General features: G+C 40.9%; 1 protein-coding gene across 1 annotated transcript in view; it reads left to right on the top strand.

Moving 5' to 3' along the window:
* LOC126457123 (UDP-glucose:glycoprotein glucosyltransferase) overlaps positions 1 to 17,737 on the top strand; it is a 135,839-nt gene that overhangs the window by 23,527 nt on the left and 94,575 nt on the right. Inside the window, exons 3-4 of the mRNA XM_050093180.1 lie at positions 8,642 to 8,883; positions 13,063 to 13,251. Coding sequence (XP_049949137.1) covers positions 8,642 to 8,883; positions 13,063 to 13,251 — 431 coding nt within the window. The remainder of the gene's footprint in view (positions 1 to 8,641; positions 8,884 to 13,062; positions 13,252 to 17,737) is intronic.

The following is a 17,737-nucleotide window of genomic DNA, read 5'->3' as shown; positions in this document are numbered from 1 at the left end:
AAATTCCTGGGACTCATGTTTGATAGGAAACTCTCTTGGTCCTCCCATGTGTCTTACCTGTCTGCCTGCTATATGCTATCCCTCAGTGTCCTACATGTCCTCAGTGGTACTTTTTGGGGTGCAGACCGAACCACCCTCCTCTGTTTGTACCAGTCCCTTATCCATTTGAAACTAGTCCATGGGTGTTACGTTTATGCATCTATATGTCTGCCCCTCCTACACCTTCTCAATACTATCCACCATTGTGTCATTTGTTATGCCATTGGCGCCTTTTGCACTATCTCGGTTGATAGTCTGTATCCCTCTTCTGTTACCTCCTGGAGTTCGCTTTCGGCTCTTGCACTGGCGGCTTAATGTCACGCTGCCTGCAACTTTCCCAGTGGGTGTGATCCCTTCACCACCTTGGCTGCATGTGGCAGCTCCTGTTCACCTCGGCCTTCATTCGCTTCCTAAGGACACTACTCCAGCCTCACTCTGTCACATTCAGTTACACAACCTTCGCATGAACTTCGCAATTGGTCCTTTGTGTACATTGATGGCTCTTGGACTTGACCATGGTGTTGGGTGTGCCTTCGTCATTGACACCAATGTTTTTCAGTATCGGCTGCTGGAACACTGCTCAGTATTCAAAGCAGAGCTCTTTGCCCTGTATTAGGCCATGCAGTACGTCCAGCAACACAGGCTTTTCAATTGTGTCATATGCTCAGACACTCTTGGTGCCCTTCAAAGCCTCCGTGTGCTGTACACTGTCCATCCCTTAGTGCGAGGAAAGTTATCACTTGCTCACTCTTGATGTAGCCACTGTGCTGTTTATGTGGGTTCCTGGTCACATTTATCTGACAGGAAACGAGGCTACTGACACTGCTGCCAAGGCTGCAGTCCTCGTACCTCAGCCTGCTAGTTCTTACATTCCATCCAATGTTCTCTGTGTTGCTGATTGTCATCAGGTGGTGCCACTTTGCCATCACCACTGGTCCCTCCTTCATAGGAACAAGCTCCGGGTTATTAAGCCTCTCCCAGTGGCTTGGATGACCTCCTCTCGGCCCTCTCGCCATGAGAAGGTCATTTTAACTAGGTTGTGTATTGGGGCACTGCCTTTTTAGCCATTTGTTAAGCGGTGCTCCCCTACCACTTTGTGCACGTTGCACCCAACTTTTAACTCTCGGCCATTTCCTCAGAAAATGGCTTGTGTTTTACCCCCTTACTTTCCCACTTGTGTTTGTCATCTGAGTTATCAGCCATTTCGGTGAACAATGCGTGAGCTGCCAACCACGTTTCACTTTTTATCTGTCGTAGCAATATGGCGAATGCCATTTAATTTTTAGTTCCGAACCTCTGTTTCTCTATTGTGTATTTTACAGACCTTTCTCCATAGGCCCATCATTAGCTGCCTTATCTTCCATCGATTGGGATTAGTGTGTAGTCGTTTTCAACTCCTCTCTTTGTGTTCGCGTTTTTATTCTTTAGACATGGGCTTGTATGACCCTAGTTGTTTTTGTACCCTAAAATAAAACAAAACAATGTGATTCTTAGTCATAGTGGTGGGTAAGAAAAATAATTAATATAAATATGACTGGTATAGAGATGATTTATTATTGAGCGTAAGAGCATACACAAAATGCAACCAGCATGCTACTAGTTGTACAGCAGACTGTAAAACCAGAGGCCACACAATACATTACTGCTGGGAAAAAGAGGTATTTTTCCCTCATGGCAGTAGTGGTATTATACGAGCCGCCTCAAATTTGTGCCAGTATTTTGCAATGACAACTTATTAAACTGAAAATTAAGTAATATCCATACCTGTTAAACCTGCCTTCTTTGCAGTTGGAATTATTACATTTTTTATGATGTCTGAGGCTGTTTTTGCCTGTCCTGTATATATCTTGCACCTGAGAAGGAATAGTTTTGTCATGTCTGGCTCTCCCAAGGATCTCGGTAATTCTGAAGGAACGTCATCTACTCCAGGGCCCCTGTTAAAACTGGGATCTTTCAGTGCTATGTCGATTTCTTCTGGCAGTAACATATCTCCCAACATCTTCACCTACTTCCACTTCCCTTTCTATAATACAGCTCCACCTTTAAGCTTTCCATTCTTTACTTAGTACTGGTTTGCCATCATAGCTCATGATATTCACACAACTGTTTTTTATTTCTCCATGCCTATCCTTACTTTCCGTATAAGGTGCTTTTATCTTTTCCCCCAGTTATGCATGCTTCTACAGTCTTGCATTTCTTGTCCAGCTAGTCCTGATTTGCCATTTTGCACTTAATAGTTGTTTTCCATTATTCAAGGATTTCTACTGGGCATTGTCGTTTTTCTTGTTTGATTCTAAGCTGACTTCACCATTTCATCTCTCTTCTGTTGCGTTCTTAACCCCCATTTCAACCATTTGTTGGCTAGTGCTCCCTCTGAAATTCTCAACCTCTGGCTCTTTCAATTTATCTAGGCCCCATTTCCGTGATTTCCTTTCTTTCTGCAGGTTCTTCAGTTTTAATCTGCAGTTCAGAACCAACAAAATTATGGTCGGAGTCCGCATCTGCCCCTGGAAATATTTTGCAGTTTAAAATCTGGGTTCAAAATCCATCTTACCATTGTGTTGTCAGTTGTAAACCTCCCTGTGTTTTCCAGTCTCTACTTATGACCTTCTTTCATGGTTTTTAAACAAAGTATTAGTAATGATAAAATTGTGCTTGTGGGAAATTATACCAAATGGCTTCCCCTTTCATTCCTTTTGCCCAGTCCATGTTTTCTTTCTGGTTTGAAGTCTCCCAGAATGCATTATCTGCATTGTTTTCTCAACTCCCACCACCCTTCCTCATATTTGGTGATTTCGGTGTCCATAACCCCTCTGTATGACCACAGTCCGTGGTAAAGCTGCCAAAACCTTGCATGCAGAGCTCAATCTTTGCCTTTTGAATGCTGATTAATTCTGTTCTTACCCATTTTAGTATGGCATATGGATCTTACTTGACCATTGATCTTTCCATTTGCAGCCCAGGTCTTCTCCCCTCCATCCATTGGAGAATCTGTGATGACCTATGTGACAATGATCATTTTGAAATTGTCTTGATCCTCCCTCGGTGTCACTCACCCGGACGTCCACCCAGATGGGCTCTCTGCAAAGCTGGCTGGGACAGTTTCACCACTGCTGTTAGTCTTCGCACTGTGCTGTATGGAGGGATTGATGTGGGTGTCCAGAGCATAATTGCATTTATTCAATTGGCAGCTGACTCAGTGATCATCTCTTCCTTGGGACCCCCCACCACGACACCCTCCTCCCTCCCCTGTCAGAAGACAGTACCTTGGTGGACCCTCGAAATCACTGTGGCTGTTAGAGATCACAGGCAGGGTCTCCAATGCCATAAGCGACACCTGTAGATGGTGCACCTCATTGCTTTTAAACAGCTTCATGGCTAGGTCCACAACCTCATAAAATGACAGAAACAAGAATGCCAGGAGCAATATGTTGCTACCATTGGGACACAAAACCCTCCTTTGCGAAGATTCAATGCCTCTATGGATACCAGTACCCCTAGGGTAAACCTGGTAACTCTGTAAATGGTAAAGTCTACAATGGCCCAGATGCTATTGCCAAAAATTTTACTCCTCATGATGCTCAAGCCTCTGCATCTGAGAATTATCAGCCTGCATTTTGTGTCCTCAAACAGTGGGTAGAGTGACTTCATTTAGCATTCACTACACATCACCTGGAATCAAATAATGCTCCATTCAGTGAGTTGGAATTCTTCAGCGCCCTAGCTCATTGCCCTAACACGACTCCAGAGCCAGACCGAATCCACAGCCAGATGCTTTCTTATCAGTAGGTTGCCAACATCACTTTCTTGCCATTTTCAACCTTATCTGGAGCAAAGTCGAGAAAGTGCGTCATCCCAATATTGAAACTGGGTAATTGCCCCCACGGGATGGACAGCTAGCACCCAATTAGTCTCACATATGTTCTCTGCAAGCTCTCAAATGTATGGTGCGCTGATGTCTGTGTTGGTACCTTGAGTCATTGGATCTTTCTGGCTCCATCCCAAAGTGGTTTCCATCAAGGCCATTCTACTGCTGACAATTTGCATGGAGTCTACTGTTCAGTCAGATTTTGCATGGTGTGAACATTTATTGCTGTCTTCTTCAGCTTGTAAAGGTCTTATGACACCACATGGTGTCACCACATCCTTATTATGCTTGTTACCCTTGAAGAGCGGTATCTCCAGGGCCACTCAAAATTTTTACCTGGCACTTCTTGTCCCACCATACTTTCTGCATCACATTAGTGCTTCCCACTGTACCTTCCACATACAAAAGACTGGTGTCCACAGGACTCTGTATTAAGTGCATCCTTTTTTCTAGTATCAGTAGTATAGCTGCAGCTATGGGGTCTACAGTGTCACCATCCCTGAATGCTAATGACTTTTGCACTACTAGTGCTGCTCACCTGTGGATATTGCTGAAAACTGACTGCGTGGTGCCATATGAAATGTACAGTCCAGTTTTCTGCCGCCAAGACATACATCATGCACTTCTATCACTGTCGTACTGCCCATCCCCAACCAGAACTCTACCTCAATGATTAAGTGCGCAATGTGGTAGAGTCTGATCACCTTTTGGGATTGGTCTTCAATGCCTGTTTGATGTGGCTTTCCCATCTTCAACAACTTAAGCAAACATGCGCGTCACATCTGAATACTCTTCTCTGTCTCAGTAACAATAGCTGGGGTGCTGACCACTCTACATTTTTGCGGTTCTACAAAGCTCTGATCGGCATGTTCTTCAGCATTGAGGATCCTGGACCCGATACACCATTACCATTGTGGGCCTGACTTGAGACAGGTGCCTTTCAGATGAGCCCGGTGCACAACCCACTCTTGGAGGCTGGGGTCCCTCCCCTACAGATCAGGTGTCAATAACTGCTACTCAGCTATATGATACGCATTTGCTGCTCCCCTGAGCACCCAAACTGTTGTTTCCTGAGGCAAAGGGCTCAAAGGGCTGTAGTCACACTCACAGTTCTCATACAGAGTGTCTGCTCTGAACTCCTTCTTTCCCCACTGTCACTGTCAGGGAGAAGTCATGTGTACCCCCATGGTGTACACCCCATCCTTGGATCCACCTCGTCCTGTCGTTTGGACCAAAAGGTTCAATAGACCCTATGATTTTTGTTCACATGTTCCTGGGTGTCCTTGACATATTTATGGACTCAGAAGTGTTATACACTGATGGCTCCACAGTCAATGTTTGAGCTGGTTTTGCCTACACACATGCACGATGAAGTGAATTGTGCTCTCTGCTGAATGGATGCAATATATTCACTGCACAATTGATCATTGCTCGAGCCCTCAGCCACCATTGTTCTTGCATTGGTGAGTTGTTCTGAATTGTCTGTGAGTCCATGAGTAGTTTTCAGGCTGTCGATCACCCCCTTGGTTGTGATTGTATGACCTCCACCAACCTGGACAGTCAATTGACATTGTAGGGACCCTGGTCACATTGGGATCCCAGGGAATGAACATGGTGACCTATTGGCCAAATTGGCTGTGAGCATGCTGACTTTGGAGATGAGGGTACCAGAACTGGACCTTTGGTTGACTCCACACTGACCTTTGTTGGAGGCTTGGAATGCAGATTGGTGTTCCCTGGTTTCTCCAAATAAAGTGTGAACCTAAAAGGAGACGACGACCACATGACAGTCACCCTTCATGCTTCTCACAGGGAATCGCCTCTTCTCTGCTTTTGGCAAAGTGGACTAACCATACACTTTGAAATTTTGAAGGTAGCGTGGATGAAATACAAGAAGTGAAAGCTAAGACACGTACAGAAACCAGACTGCAGTTACGTGAGTCAAAGGACATGAAAGGGAAGCCTTTGTTGAGAAGGGAGTGAGGCAGCATTATAGCCTATCCTCGATGTTATTCAGTCTGTACATTCAGCAAGCTGTTAAGCAGACTAAGGATAAATTGTGAAATGCAATTTAAGTTCAATGAGAAGCAATTAAACTGAAGTTTGTTGACAACATTGTGATTCTGCCAGATATGGCTGAAGACTTGGAAAAGCAGTTGAGTGAAATGGATAGTGTCTTGAAAAGAGTTTATAAAATGAACATCAATAAAAGTAAAACAATGGTAATGAAATATAGTGGAAGTCAATAAGATGATGCTGAGGGAATTGAATTAGAAAGTGAGAAATTAAAAGTAGTAGTAGATGAGTTTTACTATTTGGCAAAAGAAAAGTTGCTACTTACCAGATAGCAGAGATGCTGAGTCACAATTAGCCGCAACAAAAAGACTGTCACATATATAGCTTTTGGCCAGTAAGTCCCTCGTCAAAATTAGATGACAAACACACATACACACTCACACAGACACAACTCACTTATACGTGACTGCAGTCTGAGGCAACTGAGGCCACACTGTGAGCAGCAGCACCAGTGCATGATGGGAGTGGTGACTGGGTGGGGGTAAGGAGGAGGCCCAGGTGGGGAGGGGGAGGGATAGTAGGGTAGTGGTGGCAGATAGTGACGTGTTGTTGGGGAGTGCACAGGGATGAGGTGGAAAGAGGGTAGGGCATCAATGAGCAGTCGGGAGGTTAGACAGAGAGCAGTGGAGAGGTGGGGAGGGGGAGGATAGTGGAAAATGAGAGAAGTAAAAAGACTGGGTTTGATGGAGGAATAAAGGTTGTGTAGTGTTGGAATGGGAACAGAGAGGGGGCTGGATGGGAGAGGACAATGGCAAAGGTTGATGCCAGAAGGGTTACCGGAATGTAGGATATATTGCAGTGAAAGTTCCCACCTGTGCAATTCAGAAAAGCTGGTGTTGGTGGGAAGGATCCGTATGGCACAGGCTGTGAAGCAATCATTGAAATGAAGGATGTCATGTTTGGCAGCGTGCTCAGCAACAGGGTGGTCCACTTGTTTCTTTGCCACAGTTTGTCACTGGCCATTCATGCAGGCAGACAGCTTGTTGGTTGTCATGTCCCCATAGATTGCTGCACAGTGGTTGCAGCTTAGCTTGTAGATCACAGGACTGGTTTCACTGGTAGCCCTGCCTTTGATAGGATAGGTGATGTTTGTGACTGGACTGGAGTAGGTGGTGGTGGTGGTGGTGGTGGTGGTGGTGGTGGGAGGAGGATGTATAGGACAGATATTGCATCTAGGTCTATTACAGGGGTACGAGTCATGAGGTAAGGGTTTGGAAGCAGGGGTTGTGTAGGGATGGACGAGTATATTGTGTAGGTTCAGTGGATAACAGAATACCACTGTGGGAGGGGTGAGAAGGATAGTGGGCAGGACATTTTTCATTTCAGGGCATGATGAGAGGTAGTTGACACCCTGGCGGAGAATGTAATTCAGTTGCTCCAGTCTTGGATGGTACTGAGTTACGAGGGCAATGCTCCTCTGTTTCTGGACAGTGGGACTTTGTGAGGTGGTGGGAGACTGGAAAGATAAGGCATGGGAGATTTGGTTTTGTACAGGGTTGCAAGGATAATTATGGTTTGTGAAGGCTTCAGTGAGACCCTCAGTGTATTTAAAGAGGGATCGCTCTTCACTGCAGATGCGATGACCACGGGCGGCTAGGCTGTATGGTAGGGACTTCTTGGCATGGAACGGGTGGCACCTGTCAAAGTGAAGGTATTGCTGGTGGTTAGTATGATTGATGTAGACAGAGGTACTGATGTAGCCACCTTTGAGGTGGAGATAAACATCTAGGAAGGTGGCTTGTGGGGTTGAGCAGGACCAGGTGAAGCAAATGGGGAAGAAGTTGTTGAGGTTCTGGAGGAATGTTAGTAGGGTATCCTCACCCCTGATCCAAATCACAAAGTTGTCATCAATGAATCTGAACCAGGTGAGGGGTTGAGGATTCTGGGTGTTTAGGAAGGATTCCTCTAGATGGTGCCATGTGGGTGGCCATAGCTGTACCCTGTATATATTCTCCTCTTTTTAGAAAAGCTTTTCTTGCTATAAGCAGTCTGTGGTCTGGTAACAGTAAGAAAAACATTTCTAAAAAGGGGAATTTGTTAAGACGGAATATAAATCTGTTAGGAAGTCTTTTCTCAAGGAATTTATCCAGAGTGCAGCTTTCGCTGGTAGTGAAATGTGTACTATATGCTGTTCAGACAAGAAGAGTGGAAGGGAAGAGACCGCGCACGCGTGCGCCCTCCCCCCCTCCCCCCCACACACACAGGGAGAGACAGAGAGAGGGTGGGAGGGAGGGTGGGGGTGTTAAAATTGTGGAGGGAGACCAAGGCTTGAATACAGCAAGCTCATTAAAATGGATGTAGATCGTGGTTGTTACACAGAGAAGAAGGGTCTTGCACAGGATAGACTAGCCCTCCAGCTGCATCAAACCAGTCTTCGGACTGAAGAAAAAACAACAAAACCGCTGAAAATTTGATATCGGTTTCCCATAATGTGACATTGCATCCAAAGTTTTGAACCCTACATTTTATGGAAAGACAGTTATACATAATAGTTATCTCTTTTTGTCCCAGAGATGGAAAATCTGTGCTGAATTGCAGACAGTGATAGTTGCCTAATACCTTCTCATTACTACTTCTATACAGTGTGTAGTTCTCTTTTCTGATCATTTGTTTTCTTTTGATTTACGAGTTTCTTTCATGTGCTCAATCTTATTTCAGAAATGGATAAGACTCGCCATGAAACAATACTGTCAAAAGCTGCAGAGTTGGTCACACCATCCCAAATATCAGTTCTGAAATTAGCTCTTGCACTACATACGTATTCTCCAAAAGTGGAAATGTATACTCAGATGGCCATGGAAAGAGGACTGCTTTCTACCGACTGTTCCATAGCAGCTGATGTTGCTGGGAATCTAGTCTGTAATCTTGAGGATGTGGAGAGAGCCATCAGTGATAATAAGGTATGTTCCTTTATTTTATTTTTGTAAATACACCACTTCCACTGAGCTCCAGAAATAGTGGTCTCAAACTTGATTACAAATTTACATCAAGTATGTTCTGAAGAGCAGTACATCTTCTAGGCTGATGAAGGTTGAGATATTTAAATAGCTAGGTGATGGGCAGAAAATGATCTGAGATAAAAAGAAATTATTGGAATGATGAAGTTAGCTTTCAAATGCACTATGAACATCTGCAACAAGAATAATTTTCCAGTCGATGCAAAATGAAGACATAACCAGAAAGTGATCTGACCTGCTTGTATAGCATAAGACACAGTGCACTAGCATGAGAGTCAGGAAGGTGAGTCATACTCGGTTCGAAATCGAGCAGCAGATCAACAACCAAGAGCTGGTGCAACAGCCAGCCTGAGTGCAGTTTAGGCAGTTTCCCACAATCTAACAAATGCTGGCTGATACCCAAATTCTGTCTCAGTTAATATGACAAGCCAGTGCAGATAGTTAAAATATGACAAAACATACAAAGTTCACATGATCCACAGACAAATTGCACATGATTTCCATCCCTTATGCTGCCTTGGTGGTTATGGCATCAGGAAGGGCATCTGATCTCAGTTAAATAATTAGTAAAATTTGCCAAATCCTGAAAGTGGCCCCATAAGACAAGATAAATGCTAGGGAAAAGAATAGTTTGGTCTGATCTTAAGCCTTCTACAGAGCAAAAAAATCTGAACCATGTAAGATGACACTGGATCCAAGAAGAATTTGGAAGAAATGAGATAGAGGACACAGATATTCACATCATGGTTACTTTGAAAGAATACTTGATTGTTTTGAAAGAAAACAAGCTGCCATCTCCTGCAAAACACAACTGTTACTCTCTGTTTTGGTTTCGTATTGTGTTGCAGGCAGTGTTTAATAATAATAATAATAATAATAATAATAATAATAATAATAATAATAATAAATATGATTATTTGGTACAGAGAATATCTCAGTATTTAATAGAAACATCAACAACTGGCCTATTCTTAAATTAAAGTAAATTTATTTCTGCTGTGGATGAAACTGTTAAATTTCCACTGTTTTGATGTTTTGTTGCCAAAGGTGGGAGCTTTGTTTTTGCTTTTATTCTTTAGAATTGTAGAAGATCATTTTAATATGTGTACTTTTCATGAGTGTGAAATATCTATGAATCTCCAGCTTACATTTTAGTTTTTGTTTCTGATTTTGATTTGGTTTTTATTATATGTGAAAATGTTAAATATTGTGTACTATTGAAACAATTTTTAATTTGTAGACTACGAGTTATTAGTTTAATCCCCTGAAGGGTAATGCATTTGTACTTTGGTGTAGGGGATCTGAAATTACACATGTAGCTCTAAGCTCATACAATCTGGCATGCCATTACAGTAGAACCACTGTGAGAGGTGTTGGATCACATATATACATAAATGAAGGGATTTGGTGTATAGTTAGAAATGACATTTCATTAGGTGAAGAAAAAATCAGCTATAGAGATAAGAAAGCCACAAGTGTTCCAAAGACCGAGTATCTATGTATTTACTATGCTCTGAGTGGCGATAGAGATACATTTATAGCAAAACTAATCCAAGTATTGAACATGGTTACCAATCCTAAGGACAAAATTCTCATTTGTGGTGATCTAAACATCAACACATTGAACCCATATGGCTTTTGCAACACATTTTTGAACATTATGTGCAGCTATACTTTTGATTAACACAGCCACAAGAGTAACTAAGCATTCAGCATCACTCATTGACCATATACTAACTAATGTGTCGAAAGAAAATTGTGGTGGTGTTGTTGTAGGTAACCTAGGCCTCATGAGCAAAAAAGGGATGAATTTACAATGAAACGTAGAAATGAGTGTTTATGGAGACTAGCAGAGATAGAAAGTTTCAAAGTTTCTTTTGAAATTTAAATTCAGGTTCAAAGAAATGTTCCCAAAGCTACTATGAGTATCTAAAACACAAAACAAAAGTAATTGGATAACAAAAGGGATAAGGAAATCCTCTGTAACACTTGAACACCTTAGCTGTTTAAAAACAACCAGAATGACCCTGCATTTCAAAAATACTACCAAACATATAAAAACATATATAGAAAAGTTTTCATAACAGGATAAAGGTCTCAAAATGATAAAATTATAGAAAAGTCAGGAAACAAGGTAAAAGCAATCTGAAATGTCACCAAACAGGAGACAAATGGAAAAAAGACAAAACAGGTAAACATGCAATTACAGTACAATAGTACCACAATACAGGATCCAAAAAAATTGCAAACTTTGCAAATCAGTATTTGAGCAACATAGCTACCAAGCTACAACACAAATTTGACAAAATGCAGCCTCTACAAACACTGGACTATGCTCCAAACACAATGATACTGCGACCCACCACTCCAGAAGAAATAAGCTATGTTGTTTGGAACCTAACTAAAACCTCGGCAGGTATCGACAAGGTGCCTGTGGTACTGTCCATACAGTCCTTCAGAGAGCATGAAGACCCTTCAGAACACATCATAAATTAATCATTCACCACAGGTTGATCTTCCCAGAGGCACTAAAACATGCAAAGGTTCTGCACCTACATAAGAATGGAGACCCTGAAAATATAGAAAATTATAGACCCATCTCTATACTGTCATCATTTTCAAAAGTAATGGAAGCCATAATGGAAAATTAGACTTGTGGGGTACCTAACAATGTACAGTCTTCTGCGTAAAGATCAGTTTGGGTTCGGGCCTGGTAAAAGCTCACGGTCAGCTATAGCTTATATTGCAAACATTGTTTTGTAAGCACTAGATAAAGGAGATAATATAACAGGCATCCTCCTTGACTTCAGAAAAGCCTTTGATACAGTAGACTGCACAATTCTGTTAAATAAACTGGAAGCAAATAAATGGTTTCGTGCATACCTAAAGAAACTGAGTGCAAAGGTTAGAGACATCTCAGACTAACTTCAATCATACCATGAACACCTTTCTGACCCAGAATACATTAATACTTTTGTCTCCCAAGGAAGTGTGCTTGGCCCAATACTCTTTCTGATGTATATGAGTAATTTTCCCCAGAGTGTCAAACACAGTGAAACAATATTGTTTGCTGATGACAGTAATATTCTAATTAGTGAAATATTACCAAGTGTACTAAAGGACAGAGCTGTATGTATGCAGATGGGTAGAAAACAAATTAACTTAAAAGAACAAGAGTATTAGTTTCCACATAACCAGAAAACCCAAAAATTACTCTTTAAAAATGAAAGTTGAGCTCGTAGAATATGTATCACAAACAAAATTTCTAGGGGTACATGTCGATGCACAACAAAAATGGACTGAGCAGGTTACTGCCCTTCAGAAAAGAATAGCTTCAGCATTCTTTGCACTTACAACAGTAAATTCTGTCTGTAGTAGCTCACACACCAGAAAAACATATTTTGCATATGTTCATTCTGTGATGAGTTATGAGATAATGTTGTGGAGAATAAATGAGTGTCACAGACAACCTTTGAGCCACAATAAGGGCTGTATGAATTATGACAAAAAGTAGCAAGAGAACTCACTGCAGTGAGTTGCTTAAATCTATGGGAACCTTGAATGCTCCATCTGAGTAAATTTTGTAAACAGTTATCCATATGAAAAGAGACATTGATCAGTACCAAACAAACAGGTCTCTACATGAACATGGAACCCGATTCAGCCACCACTTACATCTCAATAGAAAAAACAAAACCAAAACCCAAAATAGTGTGCTGTATCATGGAATTAAACTATACAATAAACAAACACAACGAGACCAAAGACAAAAGTGAAATACATGCTTTCAGGAATACCCTAAAAATTATTTGTTACAGAAGTGTTTTTATACCATAAAGGATTACCTAACATAATGTGTAAATTTTATTGACAGATATGTTAATGAGTAGTTACTGCAATCAAGAGGCATTTCACAACATGTTCAATAGAACAGTGCAGTACAGTGTCCAAATGAGTAACTCAGTAAGGCAAGAAATGTATGTATCTGTGTGTAACTGTGTATGTTTATGTATCTCTGTATGTATTTTATCTATTTATGTGTTGACAACATCCATACAGTTCACATTTTTTATGGATTGATAAATAAATAAATAAAAATAAACATATTTTTGTTAAACACAGCAAAATGAAAATGTGGTTCAGCCAGAAATATTTGACTTGGTTCACCATTATCCATCTTCTGAGAACAACTCCCTGACAGTAATTTTATATGGTGAATTGGGCACAACTGATTTTAAGAAGTTTCATGAAGTATTGAAAAGATATGCCCTCAGTGGAGAAATTGATTATGTTGTGAGGCACTTCGTGAAAGTGAGTACTACCATTTATTTTTGAGACAAATTATGAAATTAATTTTGTATTTTTTAGCAGTTGACCAGTGTCTTTTAATGCTTTCAAGAGTTGCATATGGAATGTCATTTTTGGCTTTGTAACTTAGGAATTTGTGAAGGTCACCATATAGCGGAGATGTTGAGCTGCACACAGGCAAAACAAAAGGCACAAAATTTTCATTATTCCATCCTGGATTTTTCATTTGTTTAACTTTTGAACATGTCCTACAACTATGTTATGCAATGGTGTTAATGTGTGTTGGTATTTAGGAGAAAATGACTTAAAATCACCATCTGGTTATCCTGACAAAAGAATTTCTGTTTACCTAAATCATGTAAGTGAGGGGATTTGGATGATTCAGTTGTTAAGACTAAAGTTGATTGATTTCCTTAATATTTATCCACATGTGCATGTGCTTGTATCTGTTGACTTCAGGGACAATAGGATGGTAAATTCTAATCATGTATTTTTTGGATATTTGCCATGCAGTTGTTGTTGTTGTTGTTGTTGTTGTCTTCAGTACAAAGACTGGTCTGATGCAGCTCTCCATGGTACTCTACCCCTTGCAGACCTCTTCATATCCAAGTAACTACTGCAACCTACATCCTTCTGAATCTGCTTACTGCATTCATCTCTTAGTCTCCTACGATTTTTACTCCCCACACTTCCCTCCACTACTAAATTGGTGATCGCTTGATGCCTCAGAATGTGTCTTACCAACCGATCCCTTCTTCTGGTTGGGTTGTACCACGAAGTTATCTTCTTCCCAGTTCTATTCAGTACTTCCTCATTAGTTATGTGATCTACCCATTTAATCTTCAGCAGTCTTCTGTAGCACCACATTTGAAAAGCTTCTATTCTCTTCTTGTCTAAACTGTTTATCATCCATGTTTCACTTTCATACACAGCTATATTCCATAAAAATACTTTCAGAAAGGACTTCCTGACACTTAAATCTATACTCAATGTTAACAAATTTCACTGCTTCGGAAATTCTTTCCTTGCCATTGTCAGTCTACATTTTATATCCATATAGTTATTTTGCTGTCCAAATAGCAAAACTCTTCTACTGCTTTCTCATTTCCTAATCTAATTCTCTGAGCAACACCTGATTTGACTACATTCCATTATTCTCATTTTCCTTTTATTGATGTTCATCTTTTATTCTCCTTTCAAGACACTGTGCATTCTGTTCAACTGCTCTTCCAAATAGTTTGCTGTCTCTGACAGAATTACAATGTCATCGTCAAATCTCAAAGTTTTTATTTCTTCTCCCTGTACTTTAATTCCTAGTCCAAATTTTTCTTTTGTATCTTTTAGTGCTTGCTCAGTATACAAATTTAATAACGTTGGGGCAGGCTACAGCCCTGGTCTCACTACCTTCTCAACCACTACTTTCCTTACGTGCTCATAGACTCCTATAACCGCCATCTGATTTCTGTACAAACTGTAAATAGTCTTTTGCTCCCTGTATTTTACCCCTGCCACTTTTAGAATTTGAGAGGATTCCAATCAACATTGTCAAAAGCTTCCTCCAAGTCTACAAATGTAGGTTTGCCTTTTCTGAATGTATCTTCTATGAGAAGTCATGGGGTCAGTATTGCCTCGTGCATTCCTACATTTCTCCAGAATCCACAAGGTCGGCTTCTACCAGTTTTTACATTCTTCTGTAAAGGCTTCATGTTAGTATTTGCAACTGTGACTTATTAAACTGATAGTTTGGTAATTTCCACCCCTATCTGCACCTGCTTTGTTTGGAATTTGAATTATTATATTCTTCTTGAAGTCTGATATTTCACCAGTCTCATACATCTTGCTGACCAGACAGAAGAATTTTGTTATGGTTGGCTCTCCCAAGGCCATCAGTAGCTCTAACAGGGTGTTATCTACTCTCGGGGGCCTTGTTTTGACTTCAGTCTTTCAGTGCTTTGCCAAATTCTTCATGCACTATAATATCTTCCTTCTCGTCCTCATCTACATCCTCTTCCATTTCCATAATATTGCCCCCAAGTACATCTCCCTTGTATAGATCCTCAACATACTCTTTCCGCCTTTATGCTTTCCCTTCTTTGCTTAGGGTTGTTTTTTGTCTGAATTCTTGATATTCATACAGCTGCTTCTCTTTTCTCCAAAGGTCTCTAATTTTTCTGTAAGCAACATCTACCTTACCCATAGTGATATATGCTTCTGTATATTTACATTTGCCCTCTAGCTATTCCTGCTTAGTTATTTTGCACTTGCTGTCGGTCTCAGTTTTTAGACATTTGTATTCCCTTTCGTCTGCTTCACTTATTAAATTCTTATATTTTCTCCTTTCATTGATCGAATTAAATATCTCTTTTGTTACTAAAGAATTTCTACTAGCTCTCATCTTTTTACCTACTTGATCCTCCGCTGCCTTCACTATTTCATCTCTCAATCCTACCCATTCGTCTTCTACTGTATTCCTTTCTCTTAATCTTGTTAATCACTCCCTAATGTTCCCTCTGAAACTCTTTACAACCTCTGTTGTGTGTTTTTTTCCCCCAGATATCCCATCTCCTTAAATTACTACATTTCTGCAGTTTATTCAGTTTCAATCTGCAATAAATTGTGGCCTGAGTCCACATGTGCCCCTGGAAATGTCTTACAGTTTAAAACTGGTTCTGAAATCTCTGTGTTACCATTATGTAATCAATCTGAAACCTTTAAGTGTCTCCAGGTCTCTTCCTCATATACTGCCTTCTTTCATGATTCTTAAACCAAATAAAAATGAAATGTTATCAGTTTTCCCAAATGTGTCCAGATATTCAGTTGCCTCTACTGATTTCTTGTGATTTATTCAAAGCTGCAACACAAATCAAAACCGAGATGAGATGTTGGTTGGTTATGCTACCTTTGTTTCAGTGGTAACAGCCACTCTAGTAATAGAGGCTTTCCTCCTCACATATGTAACATGAATTGTATAAAATACAAAAGTTAATTTTATCATTAATTGCACTGCAGATACTAGAAGTTAAAGAAGAGACTGTGTATTAACCTTGCTTTTCATTTGCACTGGGTGTGATATTTACTTATTTGCAAATGAAAATCATTGTCTTACATGTTGTACAATTTTTATTATTTGTTTACTATAGTTTTTGACTTTTCAGACTAAGTTTAAATAAGTCTGATTGTCAGACTTCACTTTAGGCAATAAGGAGCTGTATATTGTGACCTCTAAAAACCAATGGATACAGTTTTGGACGGAACAAAAATATTTAATTCGGTTTACTAAAAGTCCTAGTTAATCTAGATCAGTGGTTCCCAACCTCCCCCTTTCCCCACCTCCCCCTCCCCCCCTCCACTCACCTCCCCCTCCCCCCCTCCACTCCCCTCCCCCTTCCACTCACCTCCCCCTCCCCCTTCCACTCACCTCCCCTCTCCCCCTATTCAGAGTGCATTTTCATCAGGTGAGGAAGTTCCATGAAGGTTTTTCAGTAGATAGCAGGAATGTTGAAATCTGAGAGCACATGATCAGATGAGTGAGGTGGGTGTGGAATGACTCCCCAACCCTAATCCTGCACAATATTTTTTGTCAGTCCAGGAGAATGTAATCGAACTCTATCGTGGAGCAGCATCAGTTGATGCAGTATTTCTGGTTGTTCTTGTACTGTGCCAGCAAGATGTCTCAGTTGTTGACAATAAATGCCAGCAGAGTTGGTTACACCTCGGGGAAACAATGTGTTGTACACAACACTGTCACTGTTCCATCAGATGCATAACATTGTCTTTAGTGGATGTGCACAGGTCTTTGTGTGGGGAGTTGTTGCTTTGTTTGGGCTCGGCTGTTCCTTTCTCTTCCTTATGTTAGCATAAAGGCACCATTTCTTGCCACCATAATGATACAGGATAGGAATGGTCAGTGTTGTTCATAAGCTGTTCATGATGGGCAAGCAGAGATGCATGTATACGCCCACGTGCTGTTTTTTGTGATTATGGCTTAGAGCTTGCAGTACCCACACACTCAATTTTTGAACCTTCCCCATTGTGTGCAAATGTTGCACTATGGTAAAATGACCACACTTCATAACATTTGCCAGTTATGTAGTACACTGACATGGATCATTGTGGATTATTGCTTCCTGAAAGTGGAGAGTCACTAATGTCAAAACAGTCCTACTTAAATCAGAAAACCATGTTCTTGCTGTGCTCTGTCCAGTGGCATTGTCCCCACACAGGGTGCAAATGCTTCAGGCTACTTCTGCTGTTGTCACCACTCCATCTAACTCAAACAGCAGAATATCTTGGAAATGCTCTGATTTCTCCACTTGGCACTCAATTTTCCAGTGTACTGCAGAACAAAAACGCTACAAACTCATGCACCAACCTGATAGTATAGTTGTGGATGGACCACAGGATTTGATCTGTTCTTGCGCTTGTCCTACATAAAACATTTAATGGAAGGACCTCCAGAGATGAATCCTTAACTGCCTCTGGACCTTGG

Source organism: Schistocerca serialis, chromosome 2 (genome assembly GCF_023864345.2).
Source record: "Schistocerca serialis cubense isolate TAMUIC-IGC-003099 chromosome 2, iqSchSeri2.2, whole genome shotgun sequence".
Lineage (NCBI taxonomy): Eukaryota > Metazoa > Arthropoda > Insecta > Orthoptera > Acrididae > Schistocerca > Schistocerca serialis.
This window is presented reverse-complemented; position numbering and strand designations above follow the sequence as displayed.